At 39.9% G+C, this 19,200-nt stretch overlaps 1 protein-coding gene across 5 annotated transcripts in view; it reads right to left on the reverse strand.

Annotated features, from left to right (window-relative positions):
* The window catches only part of PHACTR2 (phosphatase and actin regulator 2), a 262,245-nt gene that overhangs the window by 19,388 nt on the left and 223,657 nt on the right, over positions 1 to 19,200 (reverse strand). For all 5 annotated transcript variants that reach the window (XM_033405880.2, XM_033405859.2, XM_033405876.2 and 2 more), the window contains 5 exons: positions 17,135 to 17,340; positions 15,433 to 15,589; positions 11,702 to 11,757; positions 5,985 to 6,046; positions 3,170 to 3,307 (listed from right to left, as the gene is read on the reverse strand). In XM_033405880.2, coding sequence (XP_033261771.1) covers positions 3,170 to 3,307; positions 5,985 to 6,046; positions 11,702 to 11,757; positions 15,433 to 15,589; positions 17,135 to 17,340 — 619 coding nt within the window. The remainder of the gene's footprint in view (positions 1 to 3,169; positions 3,308 to 5,984; positions 6,047 to 11,701; positions 11,758 to 15,432; positions 15,590 to 17,134; positions 17,341 to 19,200) is intronic.

Genomic DNA, 19,200 nt, shown 5'->3' on the forward strand with positions numbered 1-19,200 from the left:
TGCACTGTAATTATTATTTCCTCTTCTTGTATTTTTGAATATTCTGATTTTTGCCAATAAACACAAGTCACTTGTGTATATACGAAGTACTATACGTTAAAAGCATTTTACATTGCTGCCTTTTTTCTCTTTTCTATCTTTTAAAAGTATACAACATTTTTTTCTTTCTAAAAGAAATTATTCTTAGTTTTCTTCAAGGAGAAAAAACCTACAATACAAATCCAGTTCTAAAAATGCAGTCCTTTAGACCTTCAAAGGTCTCAGGGTTAATGGAAGAGACAATGCCAAAGGGAGAAAATGAGACTCAGATGTGAGTAGGGAGGGCCTCTGGCTGTGCTCTGGGGCTCAGGGTTCCATCTCCAGGGGAGATGTGAAAGTCATGTGCCTTCAAATTACTCGTGAAGAGACATTAATCCTGTAGAAGAAAACTCAACCAAGTACATCTCCCCTGCAGCCTAGAAGTCCAGCACAAAAATCTATTTTTGTTTCAACACAAAATTAAAAAGAAAAATCCTCTCTGTTATAGCTAGAGGTGGACAAACTTTACCTTCCACCAACAGACAAGAGTTAGGAAGGACTATTTCTAGAGTATGGAAAATGTAGCTTCCATATGAGGGTGGTTAATCATTTAGACTCTCACTGCTTGTATACTTTGCACTTGCTCTAATTTTAATCATTTACTTGGCCACGCCCTACCTGCCTTTCTGAAATTCAACATTTGAGTAACGTGATAACTGGGAATGGTGGATACGGCAGACTGCATTTTCCAAAGATGGCAGCAATAATAACTCCAGCTCACACTTCTTCTGCAATATGACCTTGCCACCACTCCCCCACTGAAAGGCAGAGCTAATTCCCCTTCCCTTGAATCTGAGCTGACCTTATGACTTGCCGGGAACTAACAGAATGTGGTGGAAGCGAGGCTGGGTGCCTTCTAAAGCTGAGTCAGATAAGGCCATGCAACTTTCACCTGGTTCTCTCGGGGCACGTGCTCTGGGACAAGCCAGCCGCCACGTAAGAAGCCTGACAACTCTGAGGCCACCATGCTGAAGAGGCCATATGTCTGTGCTTTGGTGGACGGCCCTGGCTGAGCCCAGCTGCTAATAAGCCCAGCCTCTGAGCCACCCTCACCAAGACGCCAGATACGTAAACAAGCCGCCTCAGACCCTCCGGAGCAGCCCATTTGTCAGCTGAATAACGCTGAGTGACCTGAGTCACTCCTGCCTAAGGGCAAGAAATCACATCAAGTAGTTAACAGGCAATTACTGGTAACACATAAACTTGCTATTTCCTACAGGAAACCTGGTATTGACTGATGGTAAGCTTGCCCCACGACCTGAGTATCACAGCCTTCTTCATGCCCTCATGGCTGCCCTCGATCTGAGGGACTTCACCTGCCTGGGGGAAGCCTCCTTTTTTAGGGCACATTCCTCAGCCTGTGTTCTCCATCCCAACCTCAAGGGTTTCCTCCTTGCCTTTTCTTGACCTGCTGCGCCACTGATTATGCCCTACTCTAGCACTTACTGACTTTTTCTCCTATATAGGCAAACTTTCCCTTTCTTCCCTTTCTTTTGGCTCCTTCCTCATGGCATAAAAGATTGCTCAGGTATTTCCCATAAATTAAAAAATCACTCCCTTCATATTCTTATTTTCCAATTCTACTCACTCAAGCTTTCAGCCCCCACAATCATTTTCCCTCAGGTGTCTACCTTATCATACCTCTTCTTCACAGGGAGACTCTTGAGGTTGTGTTTTATTCTCATGGTCCCCACCACAGTCAGTCAGCTAAAATGCCTCCTTTCACTATGTTACTAACCACTTGTGAGCTGACACTCCCCTTTCTAGGCTGCCGGGCTACAGCTTCTCTTTCCCCACCTCACAGACATTTCTTTTCAGTATTTTTCCAATGTCTCTTCGTGTTGGGTTTCTCGGGCTCTTTTCCCAGCCTCCTTCCCTTCTGTTTTCATTCTGCACATTCTTCCTTTGTAATCTTACTCCTTTCTAGTTTTCATTTCTTCTTATGAGCTAATACTGATTCTGTATCTCCAATATGAGCTTGACACATAGTAGGTGCTTTACAGAATGAAATCTCCTATTAGAGGGCATCAGCACAGAGTGTACCTAAATACCTAGTTCTAGCTTTAAGACTGGGTGTGGCATGAGACTACTCAATATGGAATTTTGCTTAGAGACAAAAATGAGAAACCACTATTTGGGAGATCAGGAAAATTGTAAAGTGAAGAATTTAAAAACAAACAAATGGTTGGCAAAATTCTTTATGTAACCATGGTACTCATAAAATAATTAGTCTTTCCTCATGATGGAACCCTCTGTATATTTCAGTTATCCTGAACTGCGAGCCATGATACAGATTAAGTATTGGTAAACCATGACCCATAGGCCAAATGTGGCCCATCATCTGGTTTATTTTATTTATTTAATTAATTTATTTATTTTCATTGGGGTATAGTTGTTTTACAATGTTGTGTTAGTTTCTACTGTGAAGTAGAGTTCCCTGTGCTATACAGCAGGTTCTCATTAGTTATCTATTTGATACATATTAGTATATATACTGTCAATCCCAATCTCCCAATTCATCCCACCACCCCCCCCCAACTGTTTTTATAAATATAGTTTTATTGGACCACATATACATCCATTCACTTACACATTGTCTATGGCTGCTTTCATGCTACAAAGGCAAAGCTGAGCCACTGCAACAAAGACTGGACGGCCCACAAAGCCTAAAATATTTACTTTCTGGCCATTTATAGAAAAAGTGTGCCAGCCTTGATTCGAGATCTATACCTTTTCCACTGTTAACGCATCCCTTTAAAAGAGTCACTTGTACAAGTTATATTTTCTACGAGTAAGGATAAATCATGGCTGTGGGAAACATGCCCCACCCCAATCCAGGTTTGAATGCAGGCAGGTTATATGGTAACAAAGAACAAGTTTTTTCTGAGACTTAATTGAAAGAAATATGTTGATATTATTAAATGTATCACCTAAGTGTCTTGAATAATCAAAGGCAGAAAATTATTGGGGTATTTGGTAATACCCAGTCTCCTAAGATGACTAAGTAAGCAGTAAGTAGGTATCGGAGCTTTTAGAAAAACAATAAAATCATACATAAATAAAATCAGGGCTCAAGCCACTGAGGTCTTGCCTTGTCTGCAGGTGTTAACCTGGCCCAGGGCTTGTCTGCCCGGCGATCATAGTCAGGTGAATCGGTGACTTCCACATACTCATTAAACCGCAGGATCCTTCGAGCTTGCAGCTCTGCCACTGTGGGTCTCAGGCTGAGCTGCAGGAGGATAGGGATGAGTTCAGTAAACCATTTACAGCCTCATGGTGGCACGTTTTCTACAGAGTACTTCAAAGTTATGGTTACATAAGGTCACTTTCAGATATCAAAAAAAAAAAAAAAAAAAAGGCAGCAGCATCTTGGGAGTTTCTAATGAGAACTAGAAAGCAGTGTGCCCTAATTTTGCAACTATAAAAATCACCATTGTTAGATAGGTCACAGTCTTTAGCAACCATCTGCATTATGCTATTTCCCCCACCTTGCCTGGCATTGTGATAAAGGTGCCTGTCATCTCTGACACGGGGGACAGACACAATAGTAATCCAGATATAGTATGGCTGGTTTGAAGATTGAATTATCAAGACAAAAGCCCTACAACTTGTAGAAATGAGAATAAAAATCTCTGTTCCTACTATATTAAACCTGCATATTCGGAAATGCACAAAGTTACAACAAAGGAATGATCCAGTGAAGGGTGTGCCTATGGCAGTTTTCCAGGAGAGACTAAGGACACAGGTCCAGATCTGACATTTACCCTTGGCCAGAAAAGCCGATATGCAGCAATGAGGAGGGGGGACGCACTGGAAAACTGCACTTCAGTGAGGCCAGAACTGCTTAAACCCAGCTGCAACCTTAAGACACTTCTAATAACTCCGAGTCCCCCTGTGGTTTTTGTCAAATTCAAATTTATGGTTATATTTAATCTACCCTGCCCTGTGTGTATTTGTTTTCCTCTCATGGTCCTTTCTCAAGCCCAAGAACAGACAGAGATCGTCCTGAGAGACTAAAGAAACTTGGCCCCTGGTTGAACAGGCATCATCTACTGTCCGCTATTAAGTTTCATGCTTTTGTGGCCTTTCTCAGTTGGGAGGTGTCACAGTATTGTCAGACACGTAGAGCCAGGCCTATGTTTTACCCATCGGGTCCATTTTCAGTATTTTTCTCTCCATACATACACTCTATATACAGCCAGACTATCCATGGTTTAAGTGGTCCTCTTTGGAGGCATTCCTTATTTGCATGGGTTCAATTTTTGGAAAAATTAAGCACTCCCACAAAACAAACAAACAAAAACTGATGTTTTTTGTGGTCAAAACGCTCCCCTTTCCTTGGTTTCCTCTTGAGTAAAACCAGAGGCTGAACTGTCAATGCTCTAAAACTCAAGGCATTCAAGGATTCTTAGGTCTGGGTCTACATCCTGAGCCTACTTGACCTGGGATAAGGCAACGGCGGCTCCTTCTATCTTCATAAAGCCCTGGTGGGTGATGGACAAAGGGAGGAAAAATCTAAGTGGTTCTGTTATACTCTCAGTTACTGTGCTATCTATACTGCTAGCTCCTTACTGCCACTCTAGGGCAGGTAGGATTAAGAAGGCAGAGAAACCCTTGCTTCTGGGGACTTCCCACAATGCAAGTGACCAATGGTCACAGAGGTCAGAAGTTCTCCATCTAGTCTTGCCCTTCAGGGCTGTGCCAGTTACGGGGTAGCTATTAGTGCTATGGAATATTTTGCACCTATGGCAGGGAGCTCTGTGTGGTACAGGCTAGTGGGGGTAGGGTAGCTCTGTTGTCTTCCAGAAGGACCCAACTGGATTAAGAAAAGACTATATGTATGACAGAGGTGAGCTGGAGCAAGGAGGAGGGGTTACCGCTTATCTCTAGCTGGTAACTTAATGGCCATTGAATTGCTAGAAGAGCCATCTCAAGAAATTCAGTTTATAGTGTCTTTCTTAACTTGATTATTGTTTGATGTTTGGGATCTCTGAGGAAAAGAAGAGATGAATTAAGGCTATTTTTCCCTAAAAATCAAAACCAAAACCTCTCAAAATACAGTCTCCAACTTTTCCATGGGAATAGAGTGCTTCTTCTTTCTGCCTTGGAATGTTTTGGCTGTGAACTCCCCAGCCAGCCCAAATAAATGTGGGTCAGGTCACACACTTTGCTGCAGATGTCATATTTTACTCATCCTGCCTTATCCAGCTGTGAAAGTATATCTGAAGAATTACTGAGCAAGGTGTTTATAATGAAATATAAACTCTGATAGTGCTTAATTTTTCCAAAGATTATTATTATTTTAACACTTACTGAAAAAAGCGAGGGCCCTGGTATCAGATTTATATTTTCATAAATGGGTAGAAACAATGGTCTGAGTTTTGGAGGTAAGCCATTTGTCAATTTGGGTAGCACTGCAGCAGGCAAGCTGGATGATCAAGTTCACTTAATAAATTACTCACCCAGCTCAGAATCTTTAGTAATAACAAAGTATTTATTCAGTGTTTCCCAAACTGCATGGAAACAGTGAGCATTTTTACAAACTACACATTGAAATGTTAATAATGGTTATCTCTGAATGGGAGACGTCTGCATGATTTTCTAGTCTTTTTTGTTCCTTTTGGCATTTGAAAAAATTTCACACAGATTATATGTTATTTTCATAATTGGCAAATGTAATTTAAAACTTTTGACTGTCGACTTTTCAAAATTAGCATATTATGCATTAATATAAACATAATTCATATTGCAAACATTACATTGATTTTAATGTCTGTGATTAGTCAGTAGACTAATAGGAATAATTATTCCTAAATATCAGATTTACATGTAAAGCACTGACTTGCATTTTAAAAATGAAGTATACTCAAAATACACACGATCGTTAACCATCACAGTTTCATCACCTTTCTGCTGAGTCTGCGTTTCAGTTCCATTTTTGCTTCTTGCTCTTCTTCTTCATTCTTTTCTGTTTATTAATTGGGGGGGGGAAGGGGAGGAAAGGCATGAAGACTTAGTTACTATAAAAGATTATACAATCAGAAAAGTAGCTCAGGCCACAGTTATTTGACTTCCCGGATATTGATCAAACACTCCACCAACATCTTTAAAAAGTTATCGAAAGATTCTGCAGAAGGATCAATCATTAATTTACAGATAATATTATTGTTTTCCTTATAGGATTGGTTTATTTACTAATTGTAAAACTTTTTGCTTCCTGACTGCTTGTTCTATTCTGAAAAAACCACAAGAGTGCCCATACTCCAGTGAAAGCCTCTCACTGCTGATCATCTCATAGGCTTTTATAAGCACGATTTATCAGAATTCAGATAAAAACTTACTACTGGATCTGACCTTTGTGTGAAAATCTGAATCACATCAAAAAAACAAATTAGAACCACCTGATGCATGTCTGAGTTGCTGATTTCCATTCAAATCCAAGCAAAATACATTTGTCTGCTTTGGTTTCCATAGAAGCAGAATGTAATCATTTCTTTGGACTTTGCTTTCAAACCAGAATGTTCTGAATGGGGTTATGGTGTACGGTTGATGGAGATGATTTATTTTCTTGTGATGCTAACTTTCCAAAGTCTTCTCTTTCTCTAGTGCTTCACCAAGTAGTACAATTTAAAGGCCAACTCAAATGAACGCTGTCCAACAGATGGAATTAAGAAAAAATTGTCCAGAATTTTAAAAGAAATAAACACTGCTCAGGATTTTAATGGTTGCTATTTGATGAACTTCTCTCTGTTGGTTCCTGTAGCTCATACTTTGTTTGATAAGTGAGCATAGATTCTTGGATACCAATGCTTACGAAAGAATGTCTTTTAGAAAGTGCTGTTATGAATTCTACTGAAGGAAAATCACACGGTATAAAGCCTCAACCAAAAGGCTGAAAAAGAAAAGTCTCCTCTGTAACAGACAGATTTACTTTCAAAATTCAAACAGACTTCTTAGCACTAACATTGTTTTACTGTGAATACAGTATCAGTATTCAATATTTGCAACATCTGTATTTGCTAGCTGAACATGCTAAATTCTCTATTAATTTTCCTTATCTGGACAGGGAAAAGTCTTGACGTTCTTCTGAAATACTAATTTTAGTTTATAAGAAAGAGGATGATCAGTCTGGTTATTTAGACAACGAATGAACATAAACTGAAATTACCCTGCAAGACAAGAAACAACTAGATAGTATGCTTTCATTAAGCGCCTGTGAGTGTCAAACAAAATCTGATTATAATTCAGATTTCTTCCTATGAAAATACTGTAGGTTCTTCTAATTGCTTCACAAAATATATTGCAATATATCCTTTGATATCCTTAAAACACATCCTTAGGGTCAAATCATTACTTTACTATTATTATTTTTTAAAGGAAGTGGGGAGACTCAGAATGCAGGCAGACATCTGCTGCTCTCTCTTTTTTTAAAAAATTAATTAATTAATTAATTTAATTTATTTGGCTGCACTGGGTCTTCGTTGCTGTGTGCAGGCTTTCTCTAGTTGCGGTGAGCGGGGGCTACTCTTGGTTGCAATGTGCAGGCTTCTCATTGCGGTGGCTTCTCTTGTTGCAGAGCATGGGCTCTAGGCATGTGGGCTTCAGTAGTTGTGGCACGCAGGCTCAGTAGTTGTGGCTCGCGGGCTCAGTAGTTGTGGCTCGCAGGCTCTAGAGCGCAGGCTCAGTAGTTGTGGTGAACAGGCTTAGCTGCTCCAAGGCATGCGGAATCTTCCCGGACCAGGGCTTGAACCCGTGTCCCCTTCATTGGCAGGCAGATGCTTAACCACTGCGCCACCAGGGAAGTCCCAAATAATTACTTTATATGAGTTGGATAAGGCATGTGGATTGTAAATTATATATAATAGACAAATACCGAGCTTGTGGTTCATGTGATTCAAACTAGGGCTTTACAGGGTCAGGCCTTTGATGATATTAATAAAAAGAAAAATATAATTGTTACAACATTTCAGTTATTCTTTCTATATAATGATTATGCTACATTTTCAAAGGTACTTTCCAAAGACAAAATCCTGGATATCTAGTATGACTCAAAGCTAACAAATGCTCCAATTTTCAAGAAATACACAAAACGTAATTTCCTGGAAGAGAATATTAGATAATTTTGCTTTATGAAGCATACTGCACATCTAGGTGTCAGCCAGTGATATTTAAAAAAAGAAGAGCCAACTGTAAATAAACAGGATTTTACCAATTGGGAATTCTTCTCTAACATCAGGAACTGACTTCCTTAGATTTCCCATATTTGAAATTATGCCTCTAAAGAAGTTACAGGAAGAGGGTGAGAGGTGGAGGAAGGCCAACGTGACTGTTCCTAGGAATCTTACTAAATAGTCATTGTTAAATCTTCTACTAAGAGTCAAGGTTAAACCTTAAACTTGGTTTTAAAAAATTCACCAAGGGAATTCCCTGGTGGTCCAGTGGTTAGGACTCCGTGCTTTCACTGCTGAGGGCCTGGGTTTGATTCCTGGTTGGGGAACTAAGATCCCACAAGCCGTGCAGTACGAACAAAACAAAACAAAACAAAAATTCACCGAGTTTTTGGAACTTAAAAAAAAAATTATTAGAGGGCTAATTGTAAAGTAGGATGAAAGCACGTCTGGTCACTTTAAACAGACTGGAGGGATACTCATGAAGGAAGTGACTGGCTCACTGACAAATCTCGCCCTCAGTAACTCATCAGAGCAGAGAGGGGCGGGTATCAGAACAGCCACGGAAAGCGTTTGCCATAAGCATACAAACGATACATGTAGTTTAACAGCAGTGGGTGCTACAAGAAACCTGCCTGCCAAGTGCTGCCCAGAGCCTTTCATGGATGATGCGAAAAGGAGAAGAAAGAAAAGCACCAAAGTACCAACAACTGGAGTAAGATATTCTTCAGTCACCAACTCAGATAAGATGGATTAAAAATAGCCAAACATTTTTTTGTGGGATTATTTCACTTTTTGCTGTTTTACATGTTTCCACATGGGTGTTGGTAAGAAATGAAAATATATTTATAAACCTACTTTGAAATACATCCAAAAAATAAGATGTCTCCATGGATGGACAGATATGTGATAAAGTAAGATGTTAATGGTAGAATAAAGATAGTAGATATATGGGTATTACTGTAAAATTATTTCAGCTTTTCTGTATGCTTTAAAAATTACATAACAAAACACTGGGGAAAAATACATGCAGAACTCAATGGCTTAATACATGTTTTCTCTATGACGATTTAGCTGGAATTATGGCCCTAGCTAAACAGTATTAGAGGACCTGAATATTTTATCCCTACCTTGTAGAAGATGTTCCACGAACATCTCTTTTCCTGATATGCAAAAGTTGATCCTGCAAACACCAAAACTTGCTTTCTATTTTAACAATATTAAGAAACTAGTTCCAAAATCTAACTTAATATATATGTTTTTTTAAAAACCCTAGATGCACTAAAATAGGAAAGAGATCAAATTAGGTGTGGTACTGGGAAAGATACTAAGAAACGAAATTTGTCCTGTGGTCTCCAATTACTGCTATCAGCGTTGACTGCCATTTGATTTATGTTTATTAAACTAGTGACAGGCTTGGATTTGAGCACTGCTGAATGTTTTATGCTGTGAATTAGTTTCCTAATCTGTCAAGAAAAGATGACCTCGTTAAATAAGTGTCCTTAAAAATCACACCACATCACACACAGACTTTTCTTCAAATAGACAATCATATTGCTTTTGAACAAAAGATGGACACAAAACAAACAAGAGTAAGCTATGTGGAAGAACACAGAAACAAGAGGAACTGAATAAAGTGTTGTCAGCTCTGGCCATCCAGTTCCCTGGGGCTGCTCAGCAGAATGTTTTGGGTGTCCTCCACCAGTTCTCTTTTCTGCTTCCCTTGGCCATACATTATGTCAGGAGATCACAAGCCAGTTATCAGCTTCTCCAGACTGGAAACGTGTCTTTTGTTTCCAGCATAAGCACATTTAGACAAACTAAGAAGGAAGCAAAAAAAGGCTGGAGTCAAATCTGAAGTTGACTTTGGCGTTTCACCCTTTCCCCAACCTCCAGGAAAATGGAGTATATAAAGCCAACACAGCACTTAAGATCAATGTGCGATACATTTCTAATCTATGAAACAGTTCCTCAAATAACCAAACAGCAATGTGGTTTGGCTCTGTGTGTCTCCCAGGAGCAGGAAAGAATTACCCAGAATTCGCTCTTTCTTTTATTTCTAGGTATTGCATCAGGCAGCCAATAAGATACACTCTCTGTGTTTTCGGAGCTTATGGACTGCATTTGAGCTTATCTACAATTTAATTCATAAATATTTTCCAGGAACCTATTATTAAAAACCATGAGCCTTTTTGGTTTGGTTTTGTTGTCAAAATGAGATGTTGCTTTCATTCTTCCTCAGAAAGCTAAACACAGTTTTTGTTTATTTTTCTTATCTAGCCATGACTTTTTCCATCTCCAAACAGGCTCTTCCACACACTGATGGTCACTTAAGTCCTTCTTCTTTGGGTTCCATGCCAGTTATGCTCAAAAAAGGCCAGAAAAAAACCTTGCAAGGAAAGAACCCCATAGACTGGCAGTTCATCCCACTGTTCAGTCTTCACTGTCCGGTTGTCTCAGTAATAGCAACTGTAGTATAAATATGCTGTTAAAATCTTTCTTTCCTTCAGGAAAGAAAACAACTCATCTGGAGAATGGGAATCACCCAGACAGGCCAACTTGACTCTAAAAGCCTGGTTGAAAAAGATTTCCCGCACGTACTATTATAGTACTCTCTGGAGTTTTGCCCATCCCTGCTGTTTGATATTTCATACAATAAAAAGCTCTTTTGAAACTGGGTTAATAATATAGAAAACTACAGCTAGGCTCAATTTAAAAATATCCATTATTTAACTCACTGTGGTTAGTAACCACATCGATCCACTACAGCACAACAAACCACTTCTATTCATTTTATAGCTTCAACATATGAACTCCAATAACGTAAATACGACCGGACCAATGAGTAAAATGTAAAGTCCAAGAAGATAGAGGGGGAAAGAGAATGGGAAAATGAAGTAGGAAAATGAATGGAGAACTCCTTAAGTGCTGAAAAATTATAAATAACTCAAGAGGGAAACAGAGTTATCATAACAAAGGAAAATGAAATGGATTGAAAAATTCCTTTTCCCATAATTCTGTTTTAAATGGAGTCATTTGTTAAACCTGGCAACACACTATTATTAATAATAATATAGGAATGTTTGATTTATTTCCTTGTGGATTTTTTGGTCTTTTCTTTGACATTTAGTTGCAAGCAGACTAGAGCATTTTCTTCTATTTAATATTTGGGTGAAAGAATACATGGAATAAATTTCATCTTTCTTAAAAACAACTGTCACAACCACGACACTGCTCTGGGGTATCTCAGGTTTAAAGCCATAAAATGAAACACAAACGTCAAGAAATTATTTTAAAAATGATATAAATAATTATATAAAAATGTGATCTAAATGGGCCATTTCAGTCATTCGTGAATAAATATATTAAGGTTCCCTGCTGACAAATGGATTTTCTCTAGAGGGAGCTTGTTCATGGTTACACGAGGAATTCGCTGTGTAGTACAGGATACTCACGCTTCAGGATATTTCTTTGCTCTAATTCTTCAGTTGTGGGCCTCTGGCTAAGTCTCCTGTGATGACAAAACAGATATGCTGCCGGTTACAAACAAGGCCGCCTTAATGGGAGACGCAAAATAAAACAACAAGCAAAGCTGTATTTTTTTGTGTTTTGAGAAACAAAAATCCATTTTTAAGCCTCCTTTCCATTAGTTTGGAGACTAGAGATTGTGGCTGAGACTGCTAACTACCCCCCCACCCATACTCCCCTCTTCCTTTTAGAAACAGAACCCCCAGAGTTTTAGCTGAACACCCAGCTATAGATTTCTGCCTCCCTACAGGCAAGGTGCAGCCGTGTGACTGAGTTCTTGCAATGGGATGTGAGCAGAAGCGGTGTTTGTAATGTCTGCTTTTTACACTTAAAGTGACTGGGTGTGTATTCCCTTCTCTCTTTCCTTCTTCCACAGGGTAGAACTTAAACATGGTCATGTGAGCCAGCTCAGATCATGCAGATGAGGATATCCACGGAGATGGAAGAGCAACAAGATGGAAGGAACCTGGGCGCCTATCTGACTGCCTGGAGCTGTGCTCCCCACCCATGCTGGACAGCCCACCTACCCCTGCACTGCGATGTGAAAAAGAAGCAAACACGTGGAAGTGGCTTGTTTGGACCACTGCACTTTTTGGTCTCTGTTAGAGCAGCTTAGCCTGTACCCTAATTAACATACAGATAATTAGAATCTAAAAAAAGGCTCAAGGGTTCATACCAATTCATGAGATGATCAATTTATACTGCACAGTGCTTTCAGGAAAATATTACTTTCGGGATCTCAAATAAATTTACAATGTATATAAAGTTATCTTGAGGTATACAGGCCATTTCCATCAACCTTCAAGAAAAGCCAGGCTCATTTGGGATTAGTACCTGATCATTTGTACACAAGGGCTCAATGTCTTATTAACCCATTATAATTTTGTTCTTGGTTTTGTTTACATTATTAATTTGTTGTTAATCACAGACAAAGACTTCCTCTGGATGTATTGATAGATTGAATTTGTGCAAATTAAACTAATATACATGAAAGGCAATCTTAATGCAAGATACTATCAATTCTAAATGTTTATGGCTGTGACAGAAATGGTATGAAGAATTAAAATCAATGATATTTTGAATAGCTCATTAAAAAGTTTAACATTTAATCTTCATCAGCGCTACCTTGAAATTCACTTAATAAGTGAGCCCACGAAAAAAGCCAGTGAACATCTATGCCAGCCAGATTTTGTGCCATTCATATATCCTATACTATATATCTGTACGATATCATCCCCCAAAGACATCATCCTTCTTTTGTTTATGGAGTTTCCTTTCTCTGGAATGCCCTCCTCTCCTTCTTCACCTACTGAAATCTTTTTTTTTTTTTGCGGTACGCGGGCCTCTCACTGTTGTGGCCTCTCCCGTTGTAGAGCACAGGCTCCGGATGCGCAGGCTCAGCGGCCATGGCTCACGGGCCCAGCCACTCCGCGGCATGTGGGATCTTCCCGGACCGGGGCACGAACGCGTGTCCCCTGCATCGGCAGGCAGACAGACTCTCAACCACTGTGCCACCAGGGAAGCTCTGAAATCTTTTAAGTTATTAAAGGCTCCTGGTTCTTTGTCCCTCTACAGCAGTTCTACATAAATTATACATCGATTAAAGCACTTATTATTATAAAGATAATCACAGCTCTCATTAGTTCATCCTTTTAAGTCCCAGTCACTGTGCTGGGTGCTTAGCTTACATTATCTTGAATCCTTGAAACAATTCAGCAAGGTGGCAGCCAGTTCCCATTTTACAGATAAGAAAACGAGAGATTAATTCCCTTGCCTTCCAGAAAACACTACTGAACGACAGAGCCAGGACTCCTACGTGGTTCTCTTGACCTAGATGTTTGTGCTTTTTACATGATCCCCATCACTCAGTATAAATTTTGCCTCTTTCACTAGACATGGAGTCCTCTAAGGCAGGAACTGTAAGTGGTTTATCTTTGAATGACAGGGACTAGGTGTGTTGGGTTTGTAGAAAAACAATTCTATAAAATTTATATACTTATAAAACTAAAAACCCTACCCTGATCAGATTTTTATAGATATGGACTACATGTGTGTTTCTAGAGGCTCTCAAACTTTTGGGGGTTGGAGTGGAATTTTACAAAAACAGAAGTGCTGCTCTGGTTGGCTACTTAGACCTACAATGAAGGAGTCCTCTCCCGCCTCAGCCCAAAAACACACCCGCTTCCCTAGCTCTCCCCAGGAAGCCTGAGTATCCTCTCCAAGAAATCCTAATGCAGAGTTAGAAAACCACCACTCTACAGTTATTTCATGGTGTCAACTTCTCACAATGTTCTTCATCAGTCCCCTGTTTTTGAGTGTTTCGGGTTTGCTTTAATTTCTCACTGCTCTAAATACCCTTCAAATAAACATCTTTGGAAAACACAGGTTTTTTTCCCTTTTAGATTATTTCCTTCTTGTATAACCTCCCAAACGGAATTACCATGTAAAAAAATACTGTTTTAGAATTCTTTTCTTGTATTATTAAGTTGTTCTTCAGAAATATTGAACAAGGGCCAAGTATATGTGTCCTATTTTCTCATAAAGTTGCCGACATTGGGTTTAATTTATAAAAGTGTTTTGCTAATTTAAGAGGTAATACTTTAATAAAAAATATTTAATGTTCTTAAGTGCTCGCTAGGATCTAGGCACTAACATACCTTCAGCGTACCATCTCATTTAATCTGCACAAGCCCCGGCTTGGCCCCATCTACAAAACAGACAGTGGTTTCTGAACCCCTCACATGCCTACCCTGCAGATACACCACAGTCACAGAAATCTTCCACTTCCAAGCAAGGGGAGGACTTTTCTCCCACCTCCAAATCTTGTTCTGGTGTTCCAGGCTGTTCCCTTCTCCCAATTAATGCAACCTACTTTTTATGCAGAGTGAGGGAAGTTAGCAAAACAACTAATACTTAAATATGCTTAAACTGATCATAAAAAGGAGAGTTTCAGCACTTGCTTCTATTAAAACTGCCAGTTCCATGGACTTCCAATGCCACGAGTGGCAAAAGTAGAAATCCTACAATGGCGGAGGCAGGAAGTGCAGTCAGATGACCATTTATTTCAAGTGAAAAGGGGGAAGTTTCGATATGGGGGCTATGGCTACCTGACTAGGATGGAACTGGCCCTTGAAGCTATTTAATATTTCTGTAGTCTCGCAGCCCCCAGGGCAGAAGTGGATGGCAGTCATAGGAATGCTATAGGGAGCCCATGAATCAAACCAGGAGTTGGGCAAACTATGGCCCGCAGGCCAACTCTGGCCTGCTGCCTGTTTTAGTGAAGAATGTTTTCTTGGAATGTAACCGTGCTTATCTGTTTATGTATTGTTTATGGCTGCTTTCATGCTACAATAGCACAGTCAAGTAGCTGCAATAGGGACTGTCTGGCCAACAAAGCCTAAGAGATTTACTAACTGGTCCTTTATAGAAAAAGTTTGCCCCCACTTGGATGGGGCTTTGGCGACCTCAAAGCTACTGGCTAGCTGGACCAAAAAGGCGCTTCTTTGAGCGATTCACCATCCAAGACCAACTTTAGAAGACCAGATAGGCCAGGCGTGCCCTTCCATGAGGGAGTCACAGTGATCTCAGTTAGGGAGGGAACTGTAGGAAGGAGAAAAGTAAGAATTAGTCAGTGCTGTCCCCAGATTTCAGCAATTACCTGACAAGCTCAGTTCCAATTTGCTGTCGGATTTCCTGCCTCTCTTCTTCAGAGGTACGCTGCAAGATGTTTTTGTCCTCTAATTCCTTCTTAGACGGTCTGTTGCCAAGTTTGATAGCAAGAGTATCCCTTCGTCGTATTTTACTGGCCAAAGCACCTGAGGATTAGAAAAGGCAGAAATGCAGAGCAAGGATTTTAGCCAGTGGCACTCAGGTTACACGTGCGCAGGGACTTTAAATAGAGTCCAGACCAAACTCTTTATTCACATGCAACGGTAGAATTTTAATTAACCTGAAGAAAAAAGACTTTCAAGTTGGATGTAGTTCGTTTTGAAAAACTGAAGAACTGTTTTTTTGTTTTGGTTTGGTTTTTTTAACACCTTTATTGGAGTATAATTGCTTTACAATGGTGTGAAGAACTGTTTTTTAAAATATTCCGAAAAATGTTGGGAAACCCTGAAAAAACCAGCAAGTATCACCTCATCTTTTGGACAGTGACATTTGAAGTTTATTCTGCTGAGACAGCATACCACGGAAACTACTGATTGCATAACGCCTTTTCTTTTTCGAGTCTTAAACACTTAGCCCCTTTGCTTATTCTGTAGAGTAAATCCTCGTCTTCCCTTTTCCTCCCCCCACTCAGAAAACCACTGACAAAAGTCTACCTGTGATACCTATGTTTTAATCCTAAATTACCCAGCAATCCCTGATATCTCACAGAGGATAGTAAATACCAATGAATGATAATGATTTTTGTTATTTTTGATTTGATTGTTGATGATTTTTTCATTATTCAGTACAAACTAGAAGGAATTTGACAATGCTGTTTAATCATGAATATATTAATAACTTTTTATAATCTGTAAATTCAATTCCATACTGAATCGCTCCCAAGTCATCTTTCTCAGAAGATTATTTAAAAAAAATAGCATTTTTCCAGTTCCCTAAGTTATATATAAATGGTTGGCTTTATCCACTTTACTATCATTCCTTCTTAGAAGGCATACCACCTTTCTTATCATGGATGAGTGACTGTTTTTAATTCTTAAAAGGTATTAGTCATTCTTGACTCATTCCTCCTTTTAAACCACAGTATAAAAGTGAGTGAAATTCTTGGGCTTCCCTGGTGGCACAGTGGTTGAGAGTCCGCCTGCCGATGCAGGGGACACGGGTTCGTGCCCTGGTCCAGGAAGATTCCACATGCCGCAGAGCAGCTGGGCCCGTGAGCCATGGCCGCTGTGCCTGCGCGTCCGGAGCCTGTGCTCCGCAACGGGAGAGGCCACAACAGTGAGAGGTCCGCGTACCGCAAAAAAAAAAAAAGGAGTGAAATTCTCAAACATCCCCCATGAGTAATCCAGCAAATCCCGCACTGATGCTCTTTATTCAACAAAGGTCCCGGTGTGGAAGCGCCATCTTTGATCAGAGAAAGGCCTCTGTTGTTTGACTTTCTGGACAAATTCAAATATGCATACTGGCCTCATAGACTGACTCCCCCACCGCCCTGCCCTGTGGAATCATCTTCCAGAAAGGACTCTCATCTAAAGCTAGACCTCAGAAGATATACATTTCTAATCTGAGAAAGGCACATGAGGGGAAAGAAAACATCAGGTGTCGGGCTCCTGATGAGGCTTTTGCCCTTTACAGGCTGCAGCTGCTTCTGCCCACCACAGACTTCCCTCCCTACCTCTTGAAAAGAGCCTTACTTTCTCCACTGCCGTCCTCGTCTTCATCCTCTTCATCGTCATCGTCATCGGTATACAAGACAGGCCCATCAGAGTCAGAGTCATTGGCCTGGTATTCCCTTTGGCCTTCGTCCTCTGAGGCACTGAAGGATTCTGAAGATTCTCCCATCAGCCCAGGAGTCAGGAGCTGAGGCGCTGCCTTCCCCAGCTCGTCTTTGGTTGTGACACTGTGAAAGGCACAGAAACATGGGGCTGGTGTGAAGCTCAGAGCAACCCTCGGGGATGATGCCGGCACATGAGACAGAACTCTAGTTTCATAAACATCCTTCAGGCTGGTGAGAGGAGAAAGCAGACACAAGCCAGCTAACGTCACTGAAATGGGGCAACAATACCGCACTCCTTAATTCCCAAGGCTTTAGAGTCTTCATCTGTAAAATGAAAAGGACTGACCAGGTGGTGACTGACATATTTAGTACAAGAATATTGTACAACTATGTTTTGAACATTTATTTTTCCCTAGCAATAGGAGGTTCCGTGGAAAGAACAATGGGCTAGCGGTTCTTAGATATTTGATTTTGCCTCCACTTTTTCTTGGACCTGTAACTCCCACTTATCTTTCATGTCTAGCTTAAAGCCTCAGCTCCCTGAGGACTCTCTCATTGGCCATCAGACTAGTTCCTTGGCCTCTCTCCCTGCTCCCACGGTGCCCACCACACTGGAGCACTTAGTACACTGCATCTCAGTCTGCCTCCCCAGCCCGCCAAAGTTCCTTGACAAGCAGAACTCATATCATGTCGTAGCCCAGCCCAGTACCTAGAACGGTACTGACACAGAAAAGTTTATCTTCTTTAATTGGTATAGGAATTAATCCTACTTTCATCATAGTCAGTGTATTAACAGTAAAAAATTATATATCTTCTCCATTTGTCAAACTGCCTGTCATAAGATTATACTAATAACATGAGATGGAAAATGTGAAAGCTAAGTGGACTCTTTAGAAGAAAGGTGATATGTCAGGATGCAATGAGTTTCTATTATTTAGCTTGGTAAGAGTCTCTGACTTAAAGTTACTATAAATATACAAAGCTTGCCAATTTTCACAGACCAGAATTTAAAAAAATACTTTACATCAAAAACATATCATATCAAAAACAATGTAATCTTCATTTTAAGATACAGAAGTTCCCCACATTGCTTTCTGATATAAATAGAAGAATCCAAATTTGGACGTCACACTTCTGAAAGACCGTTCAGTGCAAAACATGTGCTTGCTGTTCTCACTGAAAAAAATCAAAAAACAGTTCTCTGAATGACAAAAACAGGTAAACTTTGTCAGAATCGGAGGTACTGACATTCAACTTTGTGGCTGATAAGCCTAAGCGTTCTCAAAATTCTCTATTTTTCACTTATTAGAAAAATCCAACAGCCAAACATTCTTGTTTTCAAAGAAGGAAATACGAAATTTCTGTCTTAATTGTGTGAAATACATAAAGCCTAAAATTGACCATTTTGACACTTTTTAAGTGTGCAGTTCAGTGGCATTAATCACATTCACATTGTTGTGTGACCATCACCACCATCCATCTGCAGAAGTTTTCGTCTTTCCAAACTGAAACTCGGTATCCATTCAACAGTAAGTCCCCATTCCTCTTCTTTCATCCCCTGGCAACCACCAGTTTACCTTCTGTCTCTACGAATTTCACGATTTTATGTGCTTCATATAAGTGAAATTTTACATTTGTCCTTTTGTGTCTGACTTACTACACTTTGGATGTCTTCAAGGTTCATCCATGTTGTAGCATGTGTCAGAATCTCCTTCCTTTTTAAGGCTGAATAGTATTCCATTGTATGTAGAGGTCACATTTTGTTTATTAATGCATCATTCCATGGATGTTTGGGTTGTTTCTACCTTTTGGTTGTTGTGAATACTGCAGCTACGGACACTGGTGTAAAAATATCTGTTTGAGTACCTGCTTTCATTTTTTTGGGCTATATACACAGAAGTAGAATTGCTGGATCATACGGTAATTTTATGTTTAATTTTTTGAGGAACCACCATATTGCTTCCAAAGTATGAAACCTCATTT

This window comes from Orcinus orca, chromosome 12 (genome assembly GCF_937001465.1).
Source record: "Orcinus orca chromosome 12, mOrcOrc1.1, whole genome shotgun sequence".
Lineage (NCBI taxonomy): Eukaryota > Metazoa > Chordata > Mammalia > Artiodactyla > Delphinidae > Orcinus > Orcinus orca.